Source organism: Panthera tigris, chromosome A1 (assembly GCF_018350195.1).
Source record: "Panthera tigris isolate Pti1 chromosome A1, P.tigris_Pti1_mat1.1, whole genome shotgun sequence".
In the NCBI taxonomy this organism is placed as follows: domain Eukaryota; kingdom Metazoa; phylum Chordata; class Mammalia; order Carnivora; family Felidae; genus Panthera; species Panthera tigris.
This window is the reverse complement of record NC_056660.1, coordinates 13740310-13763617: the sequence shown is the minus strand read 5'-3', so window position 1 is coordinate 13763617 and position 23308 is coordinate 13740310. Positions and strand designations below refer to the sequence as shown.

At 34.2% G+C, this 23308-nt stretch overlaps 1 protein-coding gene across 8 annotated transcripts in view; it reads right to left on the bottom strand.

Annotated features, from left to right (window-relative positions):
• The window catches only part of NBEA (neurobeachin), a 678339-nt gene that overhangs the window by 599532 nt on the left and 55499 nt on the right, over positions 1–23308 (bottom strand). For all 8 annotated transcript variants that reach the window (XM_042998658.1, XM_042998776.1, XM_042998897.1 and 5 more), the window contains exon 2: positions 1151–1382. In XM_042998658.1, the coding sequence (XP_042854592.1) occupies positions 1151–1382 (232 nt within the window). The remainder of the gene's footprint in view (positions 1–1150; positions 1383–23308) is intronic.

Genomic DNA, 23308 nt, shown 5'->3' with positions numbered 1-23308 from the left:
GAATTTACAGAACGGTTTAAAGATGGTATGTATCATCATTAAAAAGATGTTCTAAATTTGAATTTCATTTTTCATCAAGTTAACCATCAGTAACCAATACAGAGAATGTTAAATCACTCTAAATAGAGATAGATGGCACCTTGAAAGCAATTAGAAATGATTGTAATATACTCTAAGAAAAAAAAAATTTAATATTGTTTAAATTTAAAAAGCATTCATGTTTAACTTATCCTTCACTCCATTATTTCTTATTTACTGTTTTGTTCTACTAGTATTAAAATTAATTGTGCATAAATCAAAATATTATACAGGATTTTCTCGTGTCTGAGCTACTTTTAAGGATCAGATATAATATTGTGAGGAGTCATACCAGCACTTTTAAAATTATGAAAACCCTTTTACATCAGAAGAAACTTATGCTAAAGATTCATGGCTTAAAAAAAACCAGTATTTCAAGCTCTGAACTTATTTTTGGAGAATAATGTGGCTCTGTGACCATATTTCAAAACACTTCTACTGAAGTGCATCTAACAACAAAGGAGAATGAACTTGGAGGGAGGTAAAGGATTGGCAATGAAAATTCACAGATTTCAAAGTTATTTGGAATAACGCATAACAATTCCATGCAATTTTTATGTCTAGTCTATATCTTTTTAATACAAAATTTCTCTTAAAAAAATTGGACACTTCCTAAAAATTCAACATGCTTATCCCAAGGCTATGAGTACCCCCTATTATAGTTCCACATAGGTCAAACTGAAGAGCACAGAGCTCGAAAAAGTTGAAGTGCTCATTACGCAGAATTGTAGTACATGTTGTAAATTTTCAGTTATGTAAAGGTTTAACTAAGTACTATGTAAAAAGGTACTGTTTATTTTTCTGATAGATTTCATAGTATTTATTCCACACTACTGAGATTCTAAAACCTAGAAAAGCAAAATTAGTAATTATGTTTGTCTAATACAAAAGAAAGTATCTTCCATTCTTCAAGTTTTCCCTTAATATACAAGGCAAACTTTCCATACATTTCTATTTATCTATTTTAAATCAAGTTAGCTTCAACAAATCTAATTACCAGTAGAATATAAAGAGAAGTACGTGAATCTTTATAAACATTTAAAGTATATTTTCCTGTCAGATAACCCCATACCTGCTATCATGTCATCTACAGCACTCATTTTCAGCAATACTTGTTCAATTAGCCCAACTTCTGTGCTAGTCTGTAAATTCCGAACACTTTTTCGTAAAATGGCTGTAAACATGCTCCATATTTCTGCTTGACATGTTACATCACAGTGCTCCAAAAGCTCTGTCATGCATGTTATACTCTCAGCATCCTGGATAATAAAGTTCATCTCCAAGTCAAATTCTCCACCAACCAGCTGAAAATGAACAAAAAGAAACAATAACTAATGATAACATGAGATCATTTATAACAATAAATTAAAAACAATAAAAGAATTCAACTAGCAGGAGAGCATAGCTACTCTAAAAAATTTCAATTCTAGTCTAAAACTAATTTTGATAAAAATTTGAAAGCCATAGATAAAGGTGCTGTAAGAATTAAAACTAGCAAAATCTGATTTTTTTTTTTAATGGAAAAAGGCAATTTCAAATCCAGCAGAGCAAAATAGTGGATGACTACTGGGTAGGATTCATGACAAATTCCTATGAAAAAGAGAAAGAGTTTGGCCCCTGGGCTCCTGGGGGGCTCAGCCAGTTAAGCATTTGACTCTTGATTTCAGCTCAGGTCACAATCTCAAGGTCATGAGATCCAGCAGCCCCCCTCCCTGCACCTGCCCCCCCCAAATCCCCGCACCCAGTACAGGGCTATGCGCTGGGCATGGAGCCTGCCTAAGATTCTCTCTCCTCCTCTTCCTCTGCCCCTCCTTGCTAGTGCTTGCAAGTTCTCGTTTTCTCTCTCTCTCTCTCTCTCAAAAATAAAATAAAATGAAATAAAATAAAAAATAAAAGCCTGGCACTTAAAAGTGATAATCATTAGAAAATGAAGAATTCACTAGGGATAAATTTTAATACCTAAAATTTCTTTTGTGACAGTACTAGACTGACAAATAGATGTAACAGAAGAGAAACAAAAGAAGGGCCTAATCTTCATGTATAGAAGCTAAAGAAACATGAAACTGATACCAGCAAACTTATAGTTAATGTGAAAATGATAGAATCTATGTTAAAAAATACTTAAAAGAGGGGTGCCTGGGTGGCTCAGTCAGTTAAGTGTCCAACTTCCACTCAGGCCATGATCTCATGGTTTTTGAGTCCGAGCCCACGTAGGGCTCTGTGTTGACAACTCAGTGCCTGGAGCCTGCTTAAGATTCTGTGTCTCCCTCTCTCTCTGCCCCTCCCCCACTCTCTCTTGCACATGCACACTCTCCCTCTCTGTCAAAAATAAACATTAAAAAAATTTTTTTAATGCTTGAAAGATATATACCTAGTATTGTATAATACTGTATTTGCAAAAATGTGAATTGATACACAAAGATGATTTAATAGCAATGTATTTGACTTGTGACATTATGTCAAAAATGAGTCAAAAGTACTACTGTCCCCCCCTCAAATGCTACTTTAAGTACAGTGATGGATAAATACACATAAAATAAAGTATATGATGATACTCTTATTCTCCCTTAATCAATTCACATATGATGTATTAATTACATTGTTGTAAGTACCATTTTTAAAGAAAAACATTGATAAAATGCATATCTTTCTGGTCTAAAGAATGGAAAATTTAGAAACAGCCATATACAAAATGCCTGACAAATCTGAAGTCATTCATTCATTAATAAATATCTTATTTACTAAAGACTAGAAATTACCATTCTAGGAACTAGGGATATATCTGTAGACAAGAAAAAGCCCATGCATTAACAGTGTTAAGTTCCAGAAATAAAGATGTATATATGTACATATGTATGCATATTACACCTTATCTCCCCAAAAGTTGAAATTGGTTTATAAGTTACATAGAGCATAAGAAGACATAAAATGTAAGTAGTTAAGTAAAAGAAGCAAAGGAAAAATAAGTTTAGGGGCAGATAAGTACCAGAATTAGAATCAAGAAGTTGAATGTTTTATCAAAGAAAAATATTCATTATAAGGGTGGATGATCACAGGCTATGAAATAAGATTAATAATAATAATAATAATAATAATACCACTGCCAGGTAACCTTACATACATCATTTAGTACTATTCATTCTAAGGGCTTTACATATGTTAAATAATTTAATTCTCCCAACAACGTACGAGAAAAAAGCTATTATTATCTTCATTTTACAGATAAGGAAAAATAGGTCCTTAATTTAATTTGGAAAAGGTCACAAAACTAGTAAATACAGGATCCAGAATCAAAACCCTGGGATTTGAGGGGCTCCTGGGTGGCTCAGTTGGTTGAGCGACTGACTTCAGCTCAGGTCATGATCTCGCAGTTTACGAGTTCGAGCCCCACGTCGGGTTCTGTGCTGACAGCTCAGAGCCTGGAGCCTGCTTCGAGTTCTGTGTCTCCCCCTGTCTCTACCCCTCCCCTGCTCACGCTCTGTGTCTCTCTATCTCTCAATAATAAATAAACATTAAAAAAAAATTAAAAAAAAAAAAAACCCTGGGATTTGATCCCAGGATCAGAATAAGTCTGTCTTCATACAAGTCCATATAAGCAATAAAATCTCATTTAAGAATATTTTTAAAGTCTTTTGAAATTTAAGAATTTAAAAACAAAATTCTCAAATTTTAAAATAATACATTATGTGTGTATTTTTCTCTATAACAGCTCTAAAACTCAACTTTATGAGAAACTAGCCCTTATCCTAATTTCTGATTTTTTTTTTTTTTTTAACAAACCTAGATATTCTCTCAGGTTAAAGGCTGGTTTTATTTCTGTGTATGAAACAACTTCAACTCCTCCTATTTGCCTTATTAACAAAAATAGCTACAAGAATAGTTAAGAGATTGTCTCCGAATTCAGACTTCCTGGATTCAGATTTTAGCTGTATTACTCACTTGCTGTGTGACCTTAATGACTCTACTTCTCCAGGTCTCGGTTACTTCATCTAAATATGGGAATGAAAGTTCCTTATCTAATAGTGTCGTTGTTATGAGGATTAAATAACATAACTGGGTTTAAACCCTTAGGAACAAAGTCAGGCATATAGCCAGCATTCAGCTAAGGTGAGCTATGACCAGTTCTCTTATAACCCCAGCTTTGAGCTTAAAAAAAAAAAAAAAAGTAGTCATCTGATCACATATGTCTGAAGTACCATGAAACAGCTAGCTTAACGCCTTGTTTCCAGCAAATGTCAAACTGCTGTGGATTATATACTCTCTTAGATATTAATTGTAGATCTGTGAAAAACAACTCAAACATCTTTCCACCATACCATGGTCTTATCAAAGAACTGTTTGCTTTTTCACTATTATATACCCAATTGACCTGGGTCACTACTATGAACCTTGTAGACCAGTGGCTAGTAACACAGAAGAGGTCATCTAAAAGAGAACCATATAGAGAAAAATAAACCACAGGTCTGAAAATCAATGATGTGAACACTTACTGACTACACTAACAGAAGTAGATACCAAGGTATAAGTCTACTGAGCCTCTAAATAACCTGTGTGAGAATTAGGATACATTAAAATGGGAGAACACTGAAGAATTTTTTAGACTAATCTAAATGAATTGTAAGGGCTTCAGTTGAGTCTGGCATAACGAACAACCATTATGTAATGTGTAAAAAACAGAGATGGGCTCAGTGGGAAGAAAAAAAATAGTCTGCTTTTAAAGGAATTAACAATTAATATGTGTAATTCTAACAATCAGGCTCTGTTATGTGAAGCTTACGGTTCCATCTTTCAGTTAAAAAACAATGCTCCTTTCTATATATCATTTAATTACAAAAGAGTACAGTCTGGCTCTCTGATTTCTTTGCCAGCAGCTGTAAAAAAATTTATTGTAGATTTTGTAAAGTGGTCGTATATTTTCAGCTGGTCTTTGTAACCTTTATTATAATTTTTAATACTTTAATGTGAATAAGGCTAAGTGCTTACAAAACTATCATTCTAAAATTAGAGAAATATTTATCCCCCACTTAAAAATGAGTGGTTCAATATTTACCAAACTAAAACATGTAAGAGAAAGTAGAAACAATTGGCCTTTATTACTTAAACCATTCTTTAACAATCCTATGAGGAAAGGCATAATCGTCCTCATAGAAATGAAAATAAATGAGATTAAGCAGCATGAACAAGGTCACATATAAGCAATCCAGGATTCTACTCTATTGAATAATGAACCTAAATACCTTCCTATGAAGTCAGAAGTACAAACCTAAAAAATAGAAATGGGATGTATTATGGTAGTTTTACAAAGAAATCAGTGTTTTATGAACTCTGTGTGGGAGAAAAGGAAAGAGAAAATAATTTCTATGGGTAAGCAATAAAACATCCACAGGTAGTAAATTTTTAATTTGTTTTTTTTTTTTCATTTTAAAAAGCAACCAATTTACTTAAGGTTATTTTGGCAAGAAAGTAGAAGACTCAATTTTAAGGCTCAATTACAGGAAAATTAGCAATAAACACTAAAAAAAAAAAAATTATAGGAAAACCATTTAAAAATCAAACAAAATGACATAAGAAGGCTAAAAAAGCTAAATCAAAAGAACCAAAATCACTGTTACCATAGTATAAACAAGATCTATAAATCAATTAAGTTTCCTGTAAATCTGAACATGTCAATATAATACTCTATTTGAAGGTAACAGTCTTCTTTTCTTCCAGGCCTTCTCCTTAAAATTCTACAAGTTATTACCACTGCAAGAAAAGTGGCCCACGATGGTTCTTCCTACTCAAGAATTGGTCATAAGTGAATTTATATAAAATAAGTATCATAGCTGAGCTATTTAAATGAAGTAACTTATTTACATAAAGTAAATAAAATTTATTATATAAAAATTTGGAATATAAAATGCTGACTTGGAAAATATTATCTTCTGAAAGTACTAAAGTTACTAGCAATTTAATATCTTTTATCTTTTTAATATAAAGCTTTTAAATATCTTCATTTTGAAATCTTAGATTATTTGAATCATATGTGATAATTATTTTTCATTAAGTAGATCAGACTGGACAATTATAAACCATTTAAATTTCTTTGCAACTTATTCTTCTGGATAAATTGTAAACTAGATAACACTACCTATAAAGCCACAATTTAACACCCCAGCTTCAGCTTCCTCTACTTTCCATTTCCTAGCTAATGTCACAGGAACAATTTCTGCATTGCAGATCTCTCATTGCATCTAAAACTTTTCATAGATGTTACTCCCTATACATGACATAGAGTTCTCTCCCAACTTTTATATTTGTTAACTTCCATTAAACCTGCAACCACTAACTCCAGATAGATTTAGATACCACTAACTCCAGAAAGCCTTCCCGTTACCTACAAAAATGGCCTTTCTCTGAATTCCCAATATACCCATGCACACCATAGCAATCATTGCATGATACAGCTGTTTACAAACTTTTTTCTATTCCCCACATTACAATAAGCTTTGTAAGAGTAAGGACCATTTTTATCTAAGTAACCACTATACCTATACCTTTAGCCCATGAAAATTATTCAGTGTTTCACATGGAATGGGGAAGATGGCAAGATGGGAGGGCAGGAGGAAGGGAAAGAGGGTCTAGTTGTAAGCCAGACCTTCTACTGTGTTTCCCTTTTCTCCTTCAGTAATGAACTGCTCTTATTGCCATATAACTTTTTTAATGCTGGGGGGCGGGGGGGAGATTACAAAGCCAGAGATGTTTTCTCATCCCTGTTTATACCCTAAGGTCGTCTAACTTTTTCTTCTATTACTACTTGGAAAATATGTAATCTTTAACGAATAAAATTCAGAAGATTTGTACTCTTGACTTAGTAAGGTACTAGGTACAGTACATACAATTTTAAGTTGTTAAAATCTGGCTTAATTCTATATCCACTTCCAGTTTCTAACTATTTTCAAGTGAAATCAGTATACAATATCTTCCCTTGAAAAAGATCACATCAGCAAAAACTGGCAGAATGGGCAACTCCGGGGCAATGTTCTCCCTAAAAAACTAATGAGCTGGCAGAAACTATCAAAATCAACTTCTGAAAAATTCTGGAATCAAGACACAAATGTACAGCAACCAGAGGAAGACTTTGTGAAGAAGCAGCCACTGTTTTGTGATAAAAGGAATGTCCCATCTACAATCCCCCACATCCCAGAGGGCAATAGTCATCAGGACAGCATCCATCCTGCACAAGTGTGAGGGTTTCTAGTTCCAGAGGAAGTGGCAGGAATCTTATACTCAAGGTTGTAGGTGTCAACCTATCTGGCAGCTTCCCAAAGGACAGGTGCAAAGAACTGCCTTTGTTTCACCAAACTTGGAATATCCCCAGGGCTAGGACACTTTCACTAAAAGCATTTAAAGCCACAGGTATTAGCTGCAGCAGTCTGAGCTACAGACAGTACTTGGGACAGCAATAGACAGACCAGAAGCCTGGGAAGGAAGACGTGGGGAAAGAAGGTACGTGTGGGTATACGGTCTTCGAAAGGCTCTCCTGGACACTACTGCTTGCATGCCCAGGGCAGGTTGCACGTCATAAAAAGCCTACAAAGATCCTAACCTTTCACTTGTAGGTGGCCTTTAGGCTCTACACTAGTAGGAAGCAAAAGCTGGCGGAGAGCTGTAAACAGCCCGACTAAGCACTACAGGAGTGTCTCAAAAGGGCAAATCTGCAAAGATGGGAAGAGTATTTTTTTTGTTTCTTCTTTTTTTCTTTCCTTGGCTCCAGGCATTTAAAGTAATTCTGTCAAAACATCAGCTGACCACCAAACAAACAGAACTTCAATGGCTACACACGACAGAGAGGACAGACTTAGAAACGTACTTTAGAAAATCACTAAGCAAACAACCCACAACAGCAACAACCAACACAGGGGAAAGAAGAATCTGATGTCCAGAGTTACCACATGACAATATTCAAAATGTCCAGTCTCCTACAAAAAGTTATGAGACATGCAAAGAAACAAGAAATATGGCCCATCTAAGGAGAAAAAAAATAATGTTCAAATTTTGATACATTTGTCTTGATGATCTCCTTCCTCTATTTTGTCCTCCTGCTTACATATTGTTTTCTTTCTCTTTCTACACAGATGTCCTTTCCTATAAGTCAATCAAATTACTTTTAGAAGCAGATACAATCTAAATTTTAAAGCTCTTGAATTATTAACCTCTAAAGAAGGCATCTTTGAGATAAACTTGTACCTATAATTTTACAAAGAAATTAAAAAAAGGAAATATAAAATAAAAATTAAGAACCACCATTTCATGAACACTTATGTACTGAGTAATTCATGTATATACCGTCCCATTTAATTCTCATAACTTTGTGAGGCAGTATCTCAAACAAGAAAATTAAGATTAATCTACATAACCAGCCCAAGGTCCCAAAGCTAGTGTCAACATCAGAATTTTTCTTACTTTGTCAGTATTATATAGAAGTAAGTATATCAATACTAAAGAGACCACCCCCAAGACATACATATGTAAGTCCCTCAGTCATGTCATCTTCAAGATCTGCTGTGTGCATAGTAAACGACTTACAGGTAAATTTTTAGTACATAACAGGAAAATACTTTATAATTTGGACATGAACGTAATAAAAGTAAATGATCCTAAACCCAGATGACACACTAAGGCAAGAAAAATACAAAACTGCTTGCTTCCTATTTCTTTCACAATAGTCATCTCTACAATTAATTTGTATTGGTAATCTTTCTATGGCATAGAAATAACTATACCCAAGAGTATAACAAATGGTGCTACAAATACAGTCCATAAAAACTCTAGGGAATGGAGGAGAAAGCAAAGTGAGTGCTTCCTTTAAAATATATTTAAAACAACATGCAGTTTATCAAAAGCAGTATAATCACTTTTATAATGACTTTGTAAGACTATAACAAACAGATGATATACACCTGGCTGCTAGCAGCCAGCTAATGAGTAAAATACAGTAAAAATTAAAAGTCTTAATTGCCAAACCACCATATACTTCTAAATTGTAACTCCAAGCCTAACACTGAAAACCCTAATCCATCTCATAAATAAAGGCAAAACAAAAATTTTTGCAAATACTAGTTGAGAGAATTCATTGCCGGCAGACTTACACTACATGAATTGTTAAAATCAGTTCTTCCAGCAGAAGGAAAATGATACCAGATGGAAATTCGAAATGACATAAAAAATTCAGGAATGCTAGAATTGTTAAGTCTGTTGTTAAATACAAAAGACTTTTTTTCTCATTTTGAAAACTCTTTAAAAGATACTCATAAAAATACCAACAACGTATTAAGGGATTTACAAATATAAGGAAAAAAAACAATGACTAGAAGAGCACAAGGGACAGCAGAGGAAGAAATAGTATACTTTAGAAGGTTCTTACTATATACCTGAAGTGGTATATTATTTGAAGGTAGAAAATGATAATAATGTATACTGTAAACTCTAGGAAAACACTAAATATAAAAAAGAAACAATTTCAAAGACCTTAACAGACACCTTACTGAAGAAGATATACAGACGACAACAAAGCATTAGGATGTTCCACAAATCATATGTCATCAGGGAAATGCAAATTAAACAACAAGATGTCACTACACACCTACTAGAATGGCCAATATCTAGTACACACTAACAATACCAAATGCTGCAAGGATGTCAAGCAACAGGAACACTCATTCATTGCTCATGGAAATGCAAAATGGTACAGCCACTTTGGAAGAAAGTTTGGTGGTTTCTAACAAAAGTAAACAACATACTTTTACCACATGGCCCAGCAACTGCTCTCCTTGGTATTCACTCAAAGGAGTTGACAACTTAGGTTCACATAAAAGTCTGGACATGGATGTTTATAGTACCTTCATTAATAATTGCCAAAACCAGGAAGCAACCAAGATGTCCTTCAGTTGGTGAACAGATAAACTGGTACAACCAGACAAGGGAATATTATTCAGCACTAAAAAGAAATGAGCTATCATGCTATGATAAGACATAGAGGAACCTAAATTGCATTAGATAAACCAATCTGAAAAGACCACATATTGTATGATTCTAACCATATGACATTCTGGAAAAGGCAAAACTATGAAGATAATAAAAAGATCAGTGATTGCCAGGAGTTGGTGAAAGGACAGATAAATGGGTGGAGCACAGAGGATTTTTAAGGCAGTGAAAATACTTTGTATGATATAGAATAATGGATACATATCATTATACATTTGTCAAATCCACAGAATGTATATCACCAAGAGTGAGCCACAATGTAAACCATTAGACTGAAATGATTATATGTATCCAGATAGGTTCATCAATTGTAACAAATGTATATACTCTGATAGAAGATGTTAAGTGGGGAGACTGTGCATGTGTAGGAGCAAGGGATATATGGGAAATCTCTGTACCTTTCCCTCAATTTTGCTGTGAATCTAAAACTGCTCTAAAAGCTAAAGGCTTAATTTAAAAAGTATTATTTTAAAGAAAAAATAATAGGTATAATTCATAAATCAACAGTAAATGTAAAATGGAATAATAATATTTAATCAATCCAAAACCAGACATGAAACAGGAAAAAGAGAAACAAAAAAAGGGGTGTGATATATATAAAATAGCAAAAACAGCAGACTGAAATGTTGCCATATTAATAATTACATTAAACGTAAATAACATACAACCATTACTTAAAACACAGAGATTATAAGAATGTATAAAATAAGCAAAATCCAATTAAATTCTATATACAAAAAACATTGTAGAGGCCAGCAAACTTTATTGTAAAGAGCCATACAATAAAGATTTTAGACATCCAGGACCTTATGGTCTCTATCATAAGGTCTATCTATCTACTCAACTCTGCATTTGTAATTTGAAAGCAGTCACATATAATACATAAATGACATGGTGTGGCTGTGTTTCAATAAAACTGTATTTATACAATGAAATGACTAGCAGGTAACTGACCTCAGAACTAAAATATAAGACATATGTTAAAAGGAAAATGACAAAAAAAGATACACCGTGCAAACACAATTAAAAAGAAAATGGTGTAACAACATTAGTATCACAGAAAACGGACTTTGTAAAAGAAAAATTGGAACTTTCCATCAGGAGAATGGAGTTGATTCATCAAAATGGCACAGCAGCCCAAATAAGAATGAATCTAATAAAAGAGCAAAAGAAAAACAAACAAGTCTGCAATTTTAGTTGTAAATTTTGATACTCCTCTCTCAGGCACTGGGAGAATAAATGAACAACAACAACAACAACAAAAACCCTAAAAATATAGAAGTCTTAAATAACATTGTCAACCAGCTTTACCTAGCTGTTAGGGAGGCATATAAAACATTCCACCCAACACTCCACCATGCCGTAATGCATACTATTTTCAAGTGCTTTATCAAATATTCACCAAGATGAGATTATCCTGGGCTGTAAAAGAAATCCCAATAAAGCTTAAAATTCTTATCACAATAAAGTTAAAATAAAAATCAGTAAAATTATGGGGCACCTGGGTGGCTCAGTTAGTTAAACGTCCAACTCTAGATTTTGGCTCAGGTCATGACCTCATGGTTCATGAGTTTGAGTCCCGTATTGGGCTCCCTGCAGAGCTCGCTTTGGATCCTCTGTCCATCTCTTTCTCTGCCCCTGCTCCCCTCAAAAAATCAGTAAAAATATACATCAGAAAAAAAATATGAAAGTCTCTGGCAAACTTATACTTAATAACCTGTTTACCAAAGCAGGTGTGATCAGGGAAATTAGGAAAATAATTTAACTAAATAAAGTGAAAACACAACATGTCAAAATTTATGGCATGTAGCTAAAACAGTGCTCCAGGGAAATTTATGCTATTAAATACCTATATTACTAAAGAAGAAAGATTTCAAATCAGTTACCTCTAGATTCCATATTTAGAAACTAGAAAGAGTAAATCATACATAAAGTAAGACAAATTTAAAAATGTAACTAAAACAAAAAAAAATCAAAGATACAAAAAACAGTCAAAACAATAGAGAAGAATGATGAAACCAAATGCTGGTTCTTCAACTAGCCAGATAAATCAAAAATGGGGGTGGCAGAGAGCCTTGGGAAAGAAAGTCTAGAGTGGAATACAAATTAGCATCAACACAAATAAGACTCATCACTATAAATCTCACATTCACTAAAAGGGTAATAAGTGATTCTTCTAAATAATTTTATGTCTATCAATTTGACAACTTAAATGAAAAACACAAATTATTTGAATGATATAAATTACCAAAGGTTACTTTAAGAAACAATCTAAATAGTCCTATGTAAGAGAAATTGAATTTGTAGTTACAAATCTTCTCAGAAACAACACCTGAGATCCAGATGATTTCACAGATGAATTCTTACTTAAAAATGAATTACTATGAACTCTACATAATCCTTCCCAGAAATTTTAAAAGAGGAACATTTCCAACATTATTTTATGAGCCAACAATACCACGATAATAAAACCAGAAAAACTATCAGAAAAAGAAAACTATACCCAAATAATCCTCATGAACATAGACACAAAAAAACTTTAACAAAATATATAGCAAATCTAAATAAGCAACATGTTAACAACAGAAGAATCATACATCATCAATAAGAACATTTTAGGGGCACCTGGGTGGCTCAGTTGGTTAAGTGTCTGACTTTGGCTCAGGTCATGATCTCATGGTCCGTGAGTTCAGGCCCTGTGTCAGGCTCTGGGCTGACAGCTCGGAGCCTGGAGCTTGCTTCAGATTCTGTCTCCCTCTCTCTCTCTGCCCTCCCCCTCCCACGCTCTGTTTCTCTCTTTCTCTCTCTCTCAAAAAATGAGTAGATTTAAAAAAAAAAAAAATTAAGTACATTTTATCCCAGGGATGCAGGAAGCTTACCAATCAAAAAATCTAACAATGTAATTCACCGTTATCAACAGACTGAAAAGACAAAAGCCATCTGATCATCTCAAAAGGTATAGAAAAATCATGACAAAATTCAAAACTAGTCATTATTAAAAAAAACTTTCACCAAACTAGGAATATAAAGAAATATCCTCCAACTGATATAAGCTATCTGTGCAAAACCTACAGCTAACATCATACCTAATGCTGAATGACTGCATGCTTTTCAGGAATAAGGCAAGGCTATCCTCGTCTGCAACCAGTTCTATTCCGTATTATCCTAGGTGCCCAAGCCAATGCAAAATGCCAAGACATATAGATTATAAAGGAAAAGATAAAACTCTCTTTATTCACAAACATCATAATCATTTACATAGAAAATCATAAGAAATCTACTCAAAACTTCTCCAATTAGGGGCACCTGGTGGCTCAATTGGTTAAGCCTCCAATTTGATTTCAGCTCAGGTCATGATCTCACTGTTCATGGGATCAAGCCCTACATGGGGCTGTATGCTGACAGTGGGAAGCCTGCTTGGGATTCTCCCTCTCTCTCTGCCCCTTCCCCATTTGTGCTGGCTGTCTCTCTCAAAATAAATAAGTAAACATTTTTCAAAAGTGGAAAAAAAGTCTCTAAAGTCTCTTAAAAATAAAAAAGCTTCTCAAGTTAATAAAGAATTTTACTAGTCTCAGGATTTAAGATCTATACAGAAAAATCATTTATATTTCTCTTTATATTAGCAAGAACAATTAGAATATATTAAAACCAAAAATAGTAAGATAGCATAAAACATGAAATACTCAAAAATTCACCTAAACATGTGTAAGGTCTGTACCCTTAAAACCATAAAACATTGCTATGACTTTTGGGTTTGCTTTTGTTTTTTTTTTAAATAGAGAAAAAAAAAAAGACCCAAAATCTAAACAGTTGTAGGAATGTACCATATTCAAGGACTGGAAGATGTCAATTCCACCCATATTTTTACACAATCTAAGCCACAATCATGCTGCCTTTTTGTTAGGAATTCAGATTCTAAAATGTACATGGAAATTAAAGAAGCATGTAATAGCCAAAACAAATCCAAAACAGAAGAATAAACTTGAGAGGCCCTAAACTACCAGACTTTATAACTTACTACAAAGCCACATAAATCAAGACAATGTGGTACTGCCATTAGAATAAACATACACATCAACAGAAAAGAACAGAAAGTCCAATCACAGACCCACACAAATCAAAATAAAATCAGTACATCATCAACTGATTAGAGACAAATGTGTCAACATAAATAATGGGGAAAGACAGTGTTTACAAAGAGTGAAATACAACTGGACGTCCATATGCCAATAACTGAACCTTGCCTCTTTACACCATTTGTAAATGAAAGAGCTAAACCTATAAAACATCTAGGAAAGAATATTTTGAGTTTGGATTTGGCAAATATTTCTTACACAGGCCACAAAAGGACATTACAAAACTGATGATCTGGACTTCTGCAAATTAATATACTGTTAAGAAAGTGACAAGATAAACCACAGCCCAAGAAGAAATATTTGCAAATCACATCTGATTAAGGACTATTCAGAATATATAATAATATATAAAGAGCTCTCACATTTTAATAATAAAAAAGATAACCCACTTTTTTAAAACAGGCAAAAGATCTAAACTGATGTTTCCAAAAAAAATATGAAAATGCCATATAAGCCCATGAAAAGATGCTTAACATCACTTGACATTAAGAGAATGCAAAATCAAACAGCCACTAGATTCAAATAAAAAAGACTGATAATACAAAACGTTGAAAAGGATATGTATGAAACAACTGGAACTCTCACTTGTCTCTTACGTGAATACAAATGATATAGCCACTTTGGAAAACAATTTGGTACGTTTTTCATAATGTTAAACATACATTTACCTATACATCCTGACATTTCTACTCTTAGATATTTACCCAAGGAAAATGAAAACCTAGGTTCACCTATTTTTACTAATACCCTACAAATGGAAACAAGCTTCTTGGAAACAACTCCCCTGCTTAATTCTAGTTTCATCACTTCCATAATAAAAACTCCCTGTGCAGCTACAGTGAATGAAGCAGTAGACCACGTCTCCACTTCCTTTGCCCCTGTATCTGTCCACTGCAGCCAGATAATCTTTTTACAACGTAAATGTCACTCCTTTAGCTTAAAGCCTTTCGATAGCTTCCCACTGCTCTTGTAACAGAATCCAAGATATTTCTAAAAGTCTGTAAAACCTGAATAAATCTTCACATCTGCCTTACAAGTTTCAGCTCACATTGCTCTCTCCTTTGCTCATTACAGACTTCCATCACTCAGATTGGAGCAGTTCTTAAACAGGCCTTGTTTGCACCCCAACTGCTGGGCCTTTTGCTCACTGTTCCCTCTGGCTGCAGTGCTCGTTCACTGGCTACCCTAACTAAAGTATGTCTCCATTACTCTGTATCAAAATACATTATTTCCAATTCACAACTCTAATTACAGTCTATATTTGATTTATGTGTATACTATCTGTCTCCCATAAAAGAATATAACTTTCTGCAAGACAGAGTCCTACTGCTGCTCTCTCCATTATATCTCCTAGTGCCTTCCTCAGTGCCTGGTACACAGGTTGTAACTTTCTTGCAAGAGGGCCAAGTTCAAGTAGCTAATGAAACAATTACCTAAAAAGTACATTTCCCAATCAGATACATCAATACTTAGATTCTAATGCAAAGTAATAAATTTTATTTTTTCAACATAAAACTTAAAAATCCCTTCAAAATAATCTTCATTATATATTTTACTTTTATGCACACATACAAACACAAATATACACATGTGGCCCTAACTATTTATAAGAAAACTGTATAGAAAATCACTTCAAAGTCTAATGCACATAAGTTATATGAAAGCATAACACATTTCATTTCTAAACTCTAAATTCTAATTATAAATAATACTTGAAATCTGAGTTTTAAGAGTTGTTTACTTTGATAAAAAATAATTACTTTAGTTATTTGCTTCAATTTAAATGTAACTGTGCAATGAATGATGACTTTTACATGGATGAATACAAGATAACCAAAGATTATATAAAAAGAAAAACACCTATGGGACAGACACCTGGGTGGCTCAGTTGGTTGAGTGTCTGACTCTTGATTTTGGTTTGGGTCATGATCTCAAGGTTGATGGGATCAAGTCCCAAGTCGGGCTCTGTGCTGACAGCACAGAGCTGAAACTGCTTGGGATCATCTCTCACCCTCTCTCTCTGCCCCTCCCCCTCTCATGCTCGCTCACTCACTCCCTCTCAAAATAAATAAATAAACTTAAAAAAAAAAAAGAAAAACATCTACATTCCATTCTCTTATCTCAATATCAAAATCTAGTCATAAGTATACCTGCACAATGTGGAAAGACACAATTTACACACATAAATCTGTTATACCTAGTCAAATAAGAATTATGTAAGTTCTCTAACATAGCACAGAGGATTTTTACGAGTCTTACTCTTATATATGAAAAAGTTTTAAAATGAAGAATTTAAATTCTAAAATAGTTTACAATCAGAACTATCCTTGATCTTCATAATGTTCTTAAGGCTTATTTTTTCATGATTTTTGTTTTTTCAGGCCACATGACTTGAATTAAATAGCATTCATTATATACCATTCGATGACATTAGTTGTGTAGAGAAACAGAATTCTTTAACTCACATAAAATTTTTAAAAATACTAATATTGAAAAAGGGTGAAAAGTAGTTCTATGCACTCCTGGCTTTTGGTATTTGTTTTTAAAGGATCTTGGGATCAAATACAGAAACCAACATATCTCACGAACAGCTGGAATCATTTACAAAAACAAACATCTACATTTTTAGAGTAAATTTTGCACGTGTATGAGATGAGTACAATAATGCATTAGTTTGTGAAAGGAAAATAAAAACATCTAAACAAAAAGGAAGTTCTACTACTACTCCTTTTTATTTTATGTTTCATTATCACTTTATTCTGTTTTACATGATTAAATTCTCTTGGAAGTCTAAAAAAAATTTCACTACTTGCATATGCTACTGGGTTCATTTTACAAAAATAAAGGTTCTTAATGTGGATCAATCCAAATTGTGGGTTACTGGTAGTCAGCTTCTACCTAAAATACCCTTAATGTAACAGTCTTTTTAAACTGTTCAAGGTTTCACAGGCCTCACCAATCCCGATCCTTTCTTTACAATGTTTCCCATGGAAATAATATAGAATGTATATTGTCAATGAAAAATTAAAATGAAAAGTGCAAGAACAAAAAAAATTTTTAACCAAAGATATATATTTTATATATCTATATATTTTAACTAAAGATATATATATTTATATATACATGTATATATAAATATATGTATGTGTGTATGTATATATATATATATAAACAGCAAAACCTTGATTTGTGAGCATAATTAGTTCTGGAAACCTGCTTGTAATCCAAAGCACTTGTATATCAAAGCAAATTTCAAGAACCATTGGCTCAGTTGTTATCATGTGACAGCTGGCATCATGTATGACTCATATTGCAAGACACTGCTCATTTATCAAGTTAAAATGTATTAAAGGAGCAGCTGGGTGGCTCAGTGGGTTAAGCATCTGACTTCGGCTCAGGTCATGATCTCGCAGTTCGTGGGTTCAAACCCAACATCCGGCTCTGTGCTGACAGCTCGGAGCCTGGAGCCTGCTTCAGATTCTGTGTCTCCCTCTCTCTCTGCCCCTCTCCCCTCTCTCACTCTCTTTCTCTCTCCAAAATAAACATTAAAAAAAATTTTAATGTATTAGAAATATTTGCTCATCTTGTGGAACACTGACAGAACAAGCTACTCACAATCGAAGCTTTTACTGCATATGCACATGTGTGCATGTTATATCTATATATATCTCTCACATATATGTGAGAGATATATATATGAGAGATGTAGCTCTCATATATATGAAATATATATGAAATATATATATATACATATATATACATATATATAAATATATATGAAATATATATATATATGAAATATATATGTATATATATATATGAAATATGGAACACACTCCTCAAAATTTCAACTTCTTGGAAAAGAACTGTCATCCATTCTGTAATACATATTAAATTAAAAGAGGAGAGAAAAAAACTATCTCCCTACAATAAAACCCTTTCCCTAAAGAGCAAATCTAGTTTTCCCCTTTCATACAAGCTTGATACTTTCATGTTACCTTGGACTCTTCTGCTCTTTTCTCCTTTTCCACTGCCAAGCCCTAATGTTTCTTCCCTACTCGTGTACCTCAGATTCGACCCTTGGTTTTGCTAGCCTCTGCACCAAGCAGTTTCAAAATCCCTTCCTTGGAGCCTCACAGTATCATCCTACTTCAACTCACTACTGAATACCACTGCCAAACTCATCTTCCTAAAATACCACTCAGGTCATAATACTGTTTCTCGATAACCTTTTCACTAAATGAATTGTTACTTATTTATTATCTGAATATCTAAATTATCTGAATCTACTGTATGAAATCCTAAAATAGCTTCTCACAGAAGTACTGATCAGGCCCGAAGGGATGAAATGGAAAGAGGTCCCAGCTTTTATTTATTCATTTATTTTTATTTATTTAAGAGGTCCCTGCTTTATTTATGTATTTTTTTAATGTTTATTTATTTTTTAGAGAGAGAGTGAGACAGAGCGTGAGCAGGGGAGGGCCAGAGGGAGGGAGACACAGGATGGGGAGCAGGCTCCAGGCTCTGAGCTGTCAGCACAGAGTCTGACACGGGGCTTGAACCACTACTGAGAACATGACCTGAGCCTAAGTCGGATGCCCAAACAACTGAGCCACCCAGGCGCCCCAAGAGGTCCTTGCTTTTTAATCAAAGCTCTACTAAAACCTCTGGGCAGAAGTACATTAGTTTAGTACGCTAGGTACACCAGCTTATTTTTCCTCTGAGCCCAAGTTACTACATAATTATATATGAAGGGATCTTATATATAAAATCTCTAAGATCTCTAAGATCTTCTCATTCTGGGATACAAAGTCTCTACTGAGAAGACAACTGTGATGTAAGCTGAGGTATCATGCAGGCAGGACAGAATTTAGAACCTGAAGACCCAAAGTGGGTAAAATAACATTTGAAAGACTACAAGTGAGGCATCAAATAAATTGCCAAGATTACCTGGCCAGCTAAATGCAAATGAGAAGATTCATCAATCCAACTGGTTTGAGAGAAATAAAAAATAGTGACTAGAAAAATAAAGCATTACCCTCTGATTCCCAGAGTTCACAAAGCTGCTTGAGATGAAAAGTTTTATTGGTAGTAACAAATGGAACAAGACTGTGACTTCCCAAAAGACTGTTTACATCCCAATGAGAAGGCATTCCTACTTTAAAAGGCTTTAATTAGGAAGCAACAAAGAAAAATAAATGAAGCACTTAACTAAGAAGTTGGGAAAATGTTCTAGAAATACAAGTCTGAAATAATTATGTGCAAAGAAATTATAAATGTTAAAGCAGAATCTCATGGGTTAGAAAATTTACAAGGGGCACCTGGATGGCTCAGTCAATTAAGTGTCTGGCTCTGGATTTTGGCTCATGATCTCCTGGTTCCTGAGATCAAGCCCTGCATCAGGTTCTGCAGTGACAGCATACAGTCTGCTTGGGACTCTCTCTCCCTCCCTCTCTGCCCCTCGCCCATTCACACTCACTCTTTCTCTTTCTCTCTCTCTCTCTCCCTCAAAATAAATAAACTTAAAAAAAAGGAAAGAAAATTTAAAAATTGTAAATTTGGTTACAAAATCCATAAAGTGATTCACAGATGAAAAATGAATAATATATACAACCTTCATTCAAAGAGAGAAAAGACTGAAAATTAAAAGCGAGGTATAGCAAGTAAGTGTACTTTTCATTTCATAAAACAGATACTCAACATGTAATAATAAATTTACATAGAGAAAAGGAACTGAATCAAAATGTTTCTCAAAGTGAATCTCTAGGTTATAGGCTTATAAATCTTTTTATCTTTACATATTTTCCTATGCTATAAATTTTATTCAAAGAATTCTTTACTTTTATAATCATAGAAAATATAAGTTTGGGATGGTATAATAACTCTCAGTATCAAGAGTTATACATAAACACTGGACTACAAATCGCCTAAAGGTACGACCTCCATTTGTCCTAGTGACCAATCTATGAACAGCACCTATATAGTGCTGAAATATCTGAAACTATTCTATATTTATTAAACAAGTATTTAATATAGTTATGATGATAGCAGTATATATAAAAGCAGGTTTAAAATAATATGTACCTTTTTAAAGTTTTCAAATGTAATAGCCCTATGACTTTTTTGATAATAGAATTCCTGCCAATTCTTCTACAAACACAACCTATCTTGGGGTGCATAGATGGCTCAGTCAGTTGAGTATCCAATTCTCGATTTTGGCTCAAGTCATGATCCCAGGGCCCTGGGTTCCCCCTGTGTCAGGCTCCACATTGAGCATGGAGGCTGCTTAAGATTCATTCTCTCTCTCTCTCTCTCTCTCTCTCTCTCTCTTTCTTTCTCTCTCTCTCTCTCTCTCACTCCCCCTCCCCAAAGCTTCCCCCCCCATCCCCCCCGCTCATGCTCTCCTTCTCTCTAATAAAAATAAAAATAAATAACCTATCTCTTAGTCACAGAAACAAGAGCCGTTCAGCTTTCCATCTCCAGTTCCATTCCATAATATCCTAAGCCGTCCCTTCCTTATATAACTTCTTTCCATAACATGGAAATTTATCAAGTTCTCAATCAGAAAATAAAAATGAAAAATAATTAAAGGAAGGTGACAGAGCCCAGGAAGAACTGATGAAAAAGGCATTAACAAGAAGAAAAGAAACAAGTCACTAACATAAGGTTAAATAACCATTATTTATTATTCAATAGTATGTAAAAAAAAATTTACTGACCCACAATTAATCACTACACAAATCTTCGGAGACTGGCTAACTTGGGATCAAATCCCAACTCTGCCACTTACTATAAATTCATGACTTGGCAGATAACTTCTCAGCATAACACCACCTATCTCACAGGGACACTGGATGATTAAAGAAGCTACTTTATATTAAGTACCCAAGAGTGACCAGCTTAGACTCAATAAATAATAAATGTTAAATTCCCTCAATTTTCCAGTATAAGATGGGCAGCCAAAAATAAATAAATAAAGAGGAATATTAACTAGTTCAGATGGGAATAATATCCATGACTTTAAATTCATTAGCACTATGTGCTGATCAACAGATCTGAATACGTGGTTAATATTACTAAATATCAGAAAAATATTAATTTAAAAAGCAAAATTACCAAAAAGTCCTAGAAATAGAAAAAAAAATCACAAGGTGTTGGTTTTGCTTTTTAGAAAACAGAAATACACATTAAATACACAGGCATATAAATTAGTAATTTTCTTTATAACATACATGCATATACACAAAAACTTAATCATGAGGAATTAAACTCAGGTAAAACATCATCTAGCCTAAAATGAATCATTCCTAAAATGAAGATACACACCTAAACTCAACTTCTATAAATATTTCTTCAAAATTCCCAGGAATATTAAGATCAGTCTGTAGTTCATAAAGGAATTCCCAGTGGGTAAATTAACTTGTTTTCCTTAATATACAACTTAAACTATGTACAGAAATCAGTATCAAAATAAGTTTTGATAGAAAGAAATTTAGTATTTTCACGTCACATTTACATCAACTAATATATATTTACATATAATTCAGTTTAATATTATATCACTATTATACCAATATCAAAGAATTGATTTTACTGTTTGAAAAGTAAGTCACAGCAAATAACAGCAATAATCTATATAGCATTCAGGGTGTGGCAGTCAACCACTTATTGATATTGAAGGGGATCAGGATACGCCACCCCAAAATATGCCACTTTGGCATAAGAATTATTTTAAGCTAAAGGCAATTAAGAAGCAAAAGATACAGGAAAAATATTCTGCCCTCCCATAATCTTCCTAAAAGCAGAGCATAAATTTATCTACGTGAAAGGCATAAAAACCCACCTCTGTTGTGCTAGGATGAGAAGAGCAACCCCTATCCCTGGAGATGGAGAGTCCACCCCAAAAATGAGTCTGCAAAAACAAACTTTACCAAAATAACCCTTATCTTCCATTAGCTGTTCTCCCAAGTACTTCCTAGTCACTTGCCCACAATGCATTGTCCCTTGGATCTCAAACCCTCCTTCCTTTGTCAAGAAGGGTAATAATCTCTCTTTGAGTTTCACTTCATTTCTGTGAACCGTGATGTAAAAATACCAATAAACTGTATATTTGTTTCCTCCTGTTAATCTCTTTTGTCTGTTCACTTCACAAGCCCCACGTTGCTGAACCTTATAAAGTAATAAAAACTCTGGGGATGGATCTAAACTCTTTCAATTTACATGAGAAAGTGAAGTTATCTCAGTGTTCCTCTACCTTCCTACACTTCCCTGTTTACCTTCCTACAGGACTATTTTATAGCTTTTCTTCTCTGCTTAAACTTCTAAGACCTCCTGCCCTATCCTTACTCTAGTGATGGCTATCTTCCCTTTGCACTAACAAAATAAAAGCAGGTGGAAAATAACTTTGTCATCTTTTATCACATTAACTCTGCAGGTATACACATATAATCTCCCTTCTCATTATTTTCTTAATTAATTATGAGAAGAAGAATTCTCATAATTGCTTCTTCTGGATGACATATCCAGACTTCTATACAAAGCCGACTGGAAATACTGTTGAATGGCAAGTATATACCAGGTACTGACTCCATCTCTGGCCCTTCATCTTGCTCAGGCTGGCTCAATGACTTCTCTTAGGGCTACATGTTCTGGGCTCCTTGGAGATTAATACACATACGTTAGAAATGGCCTCCAAGGCCAAGATGGGGAGTGGCATGTTTTAGCCTCCCACGAATCTGTTAGAGAGAACAGTCTTTCCCCTTCCCGACTCACAGGTGGTGCCACAAGATCTAATTAAAAGTTAGCTGCCAATTAGGCTCATGCAAACCCTTTAGTGCATGTGAACCCCTTGATACACCGTAATGCCCTCTAGGTGTCCCCTCACTCTATAAAATCTGTGGACTAAGGTCCAGACTTTGTGGAAAATAACGATGCAGCTGCTGTAAATTGCCATCCACCTGATCCCCCCTAAATAAAACTCTGTGTAAACTGTATGGAGTTGCCTACTTCATTTTTCCGGTTCAAAGCGCCGTCTCAGTTTGGGGGATACTTTGCTGTTCCTCCTCCAC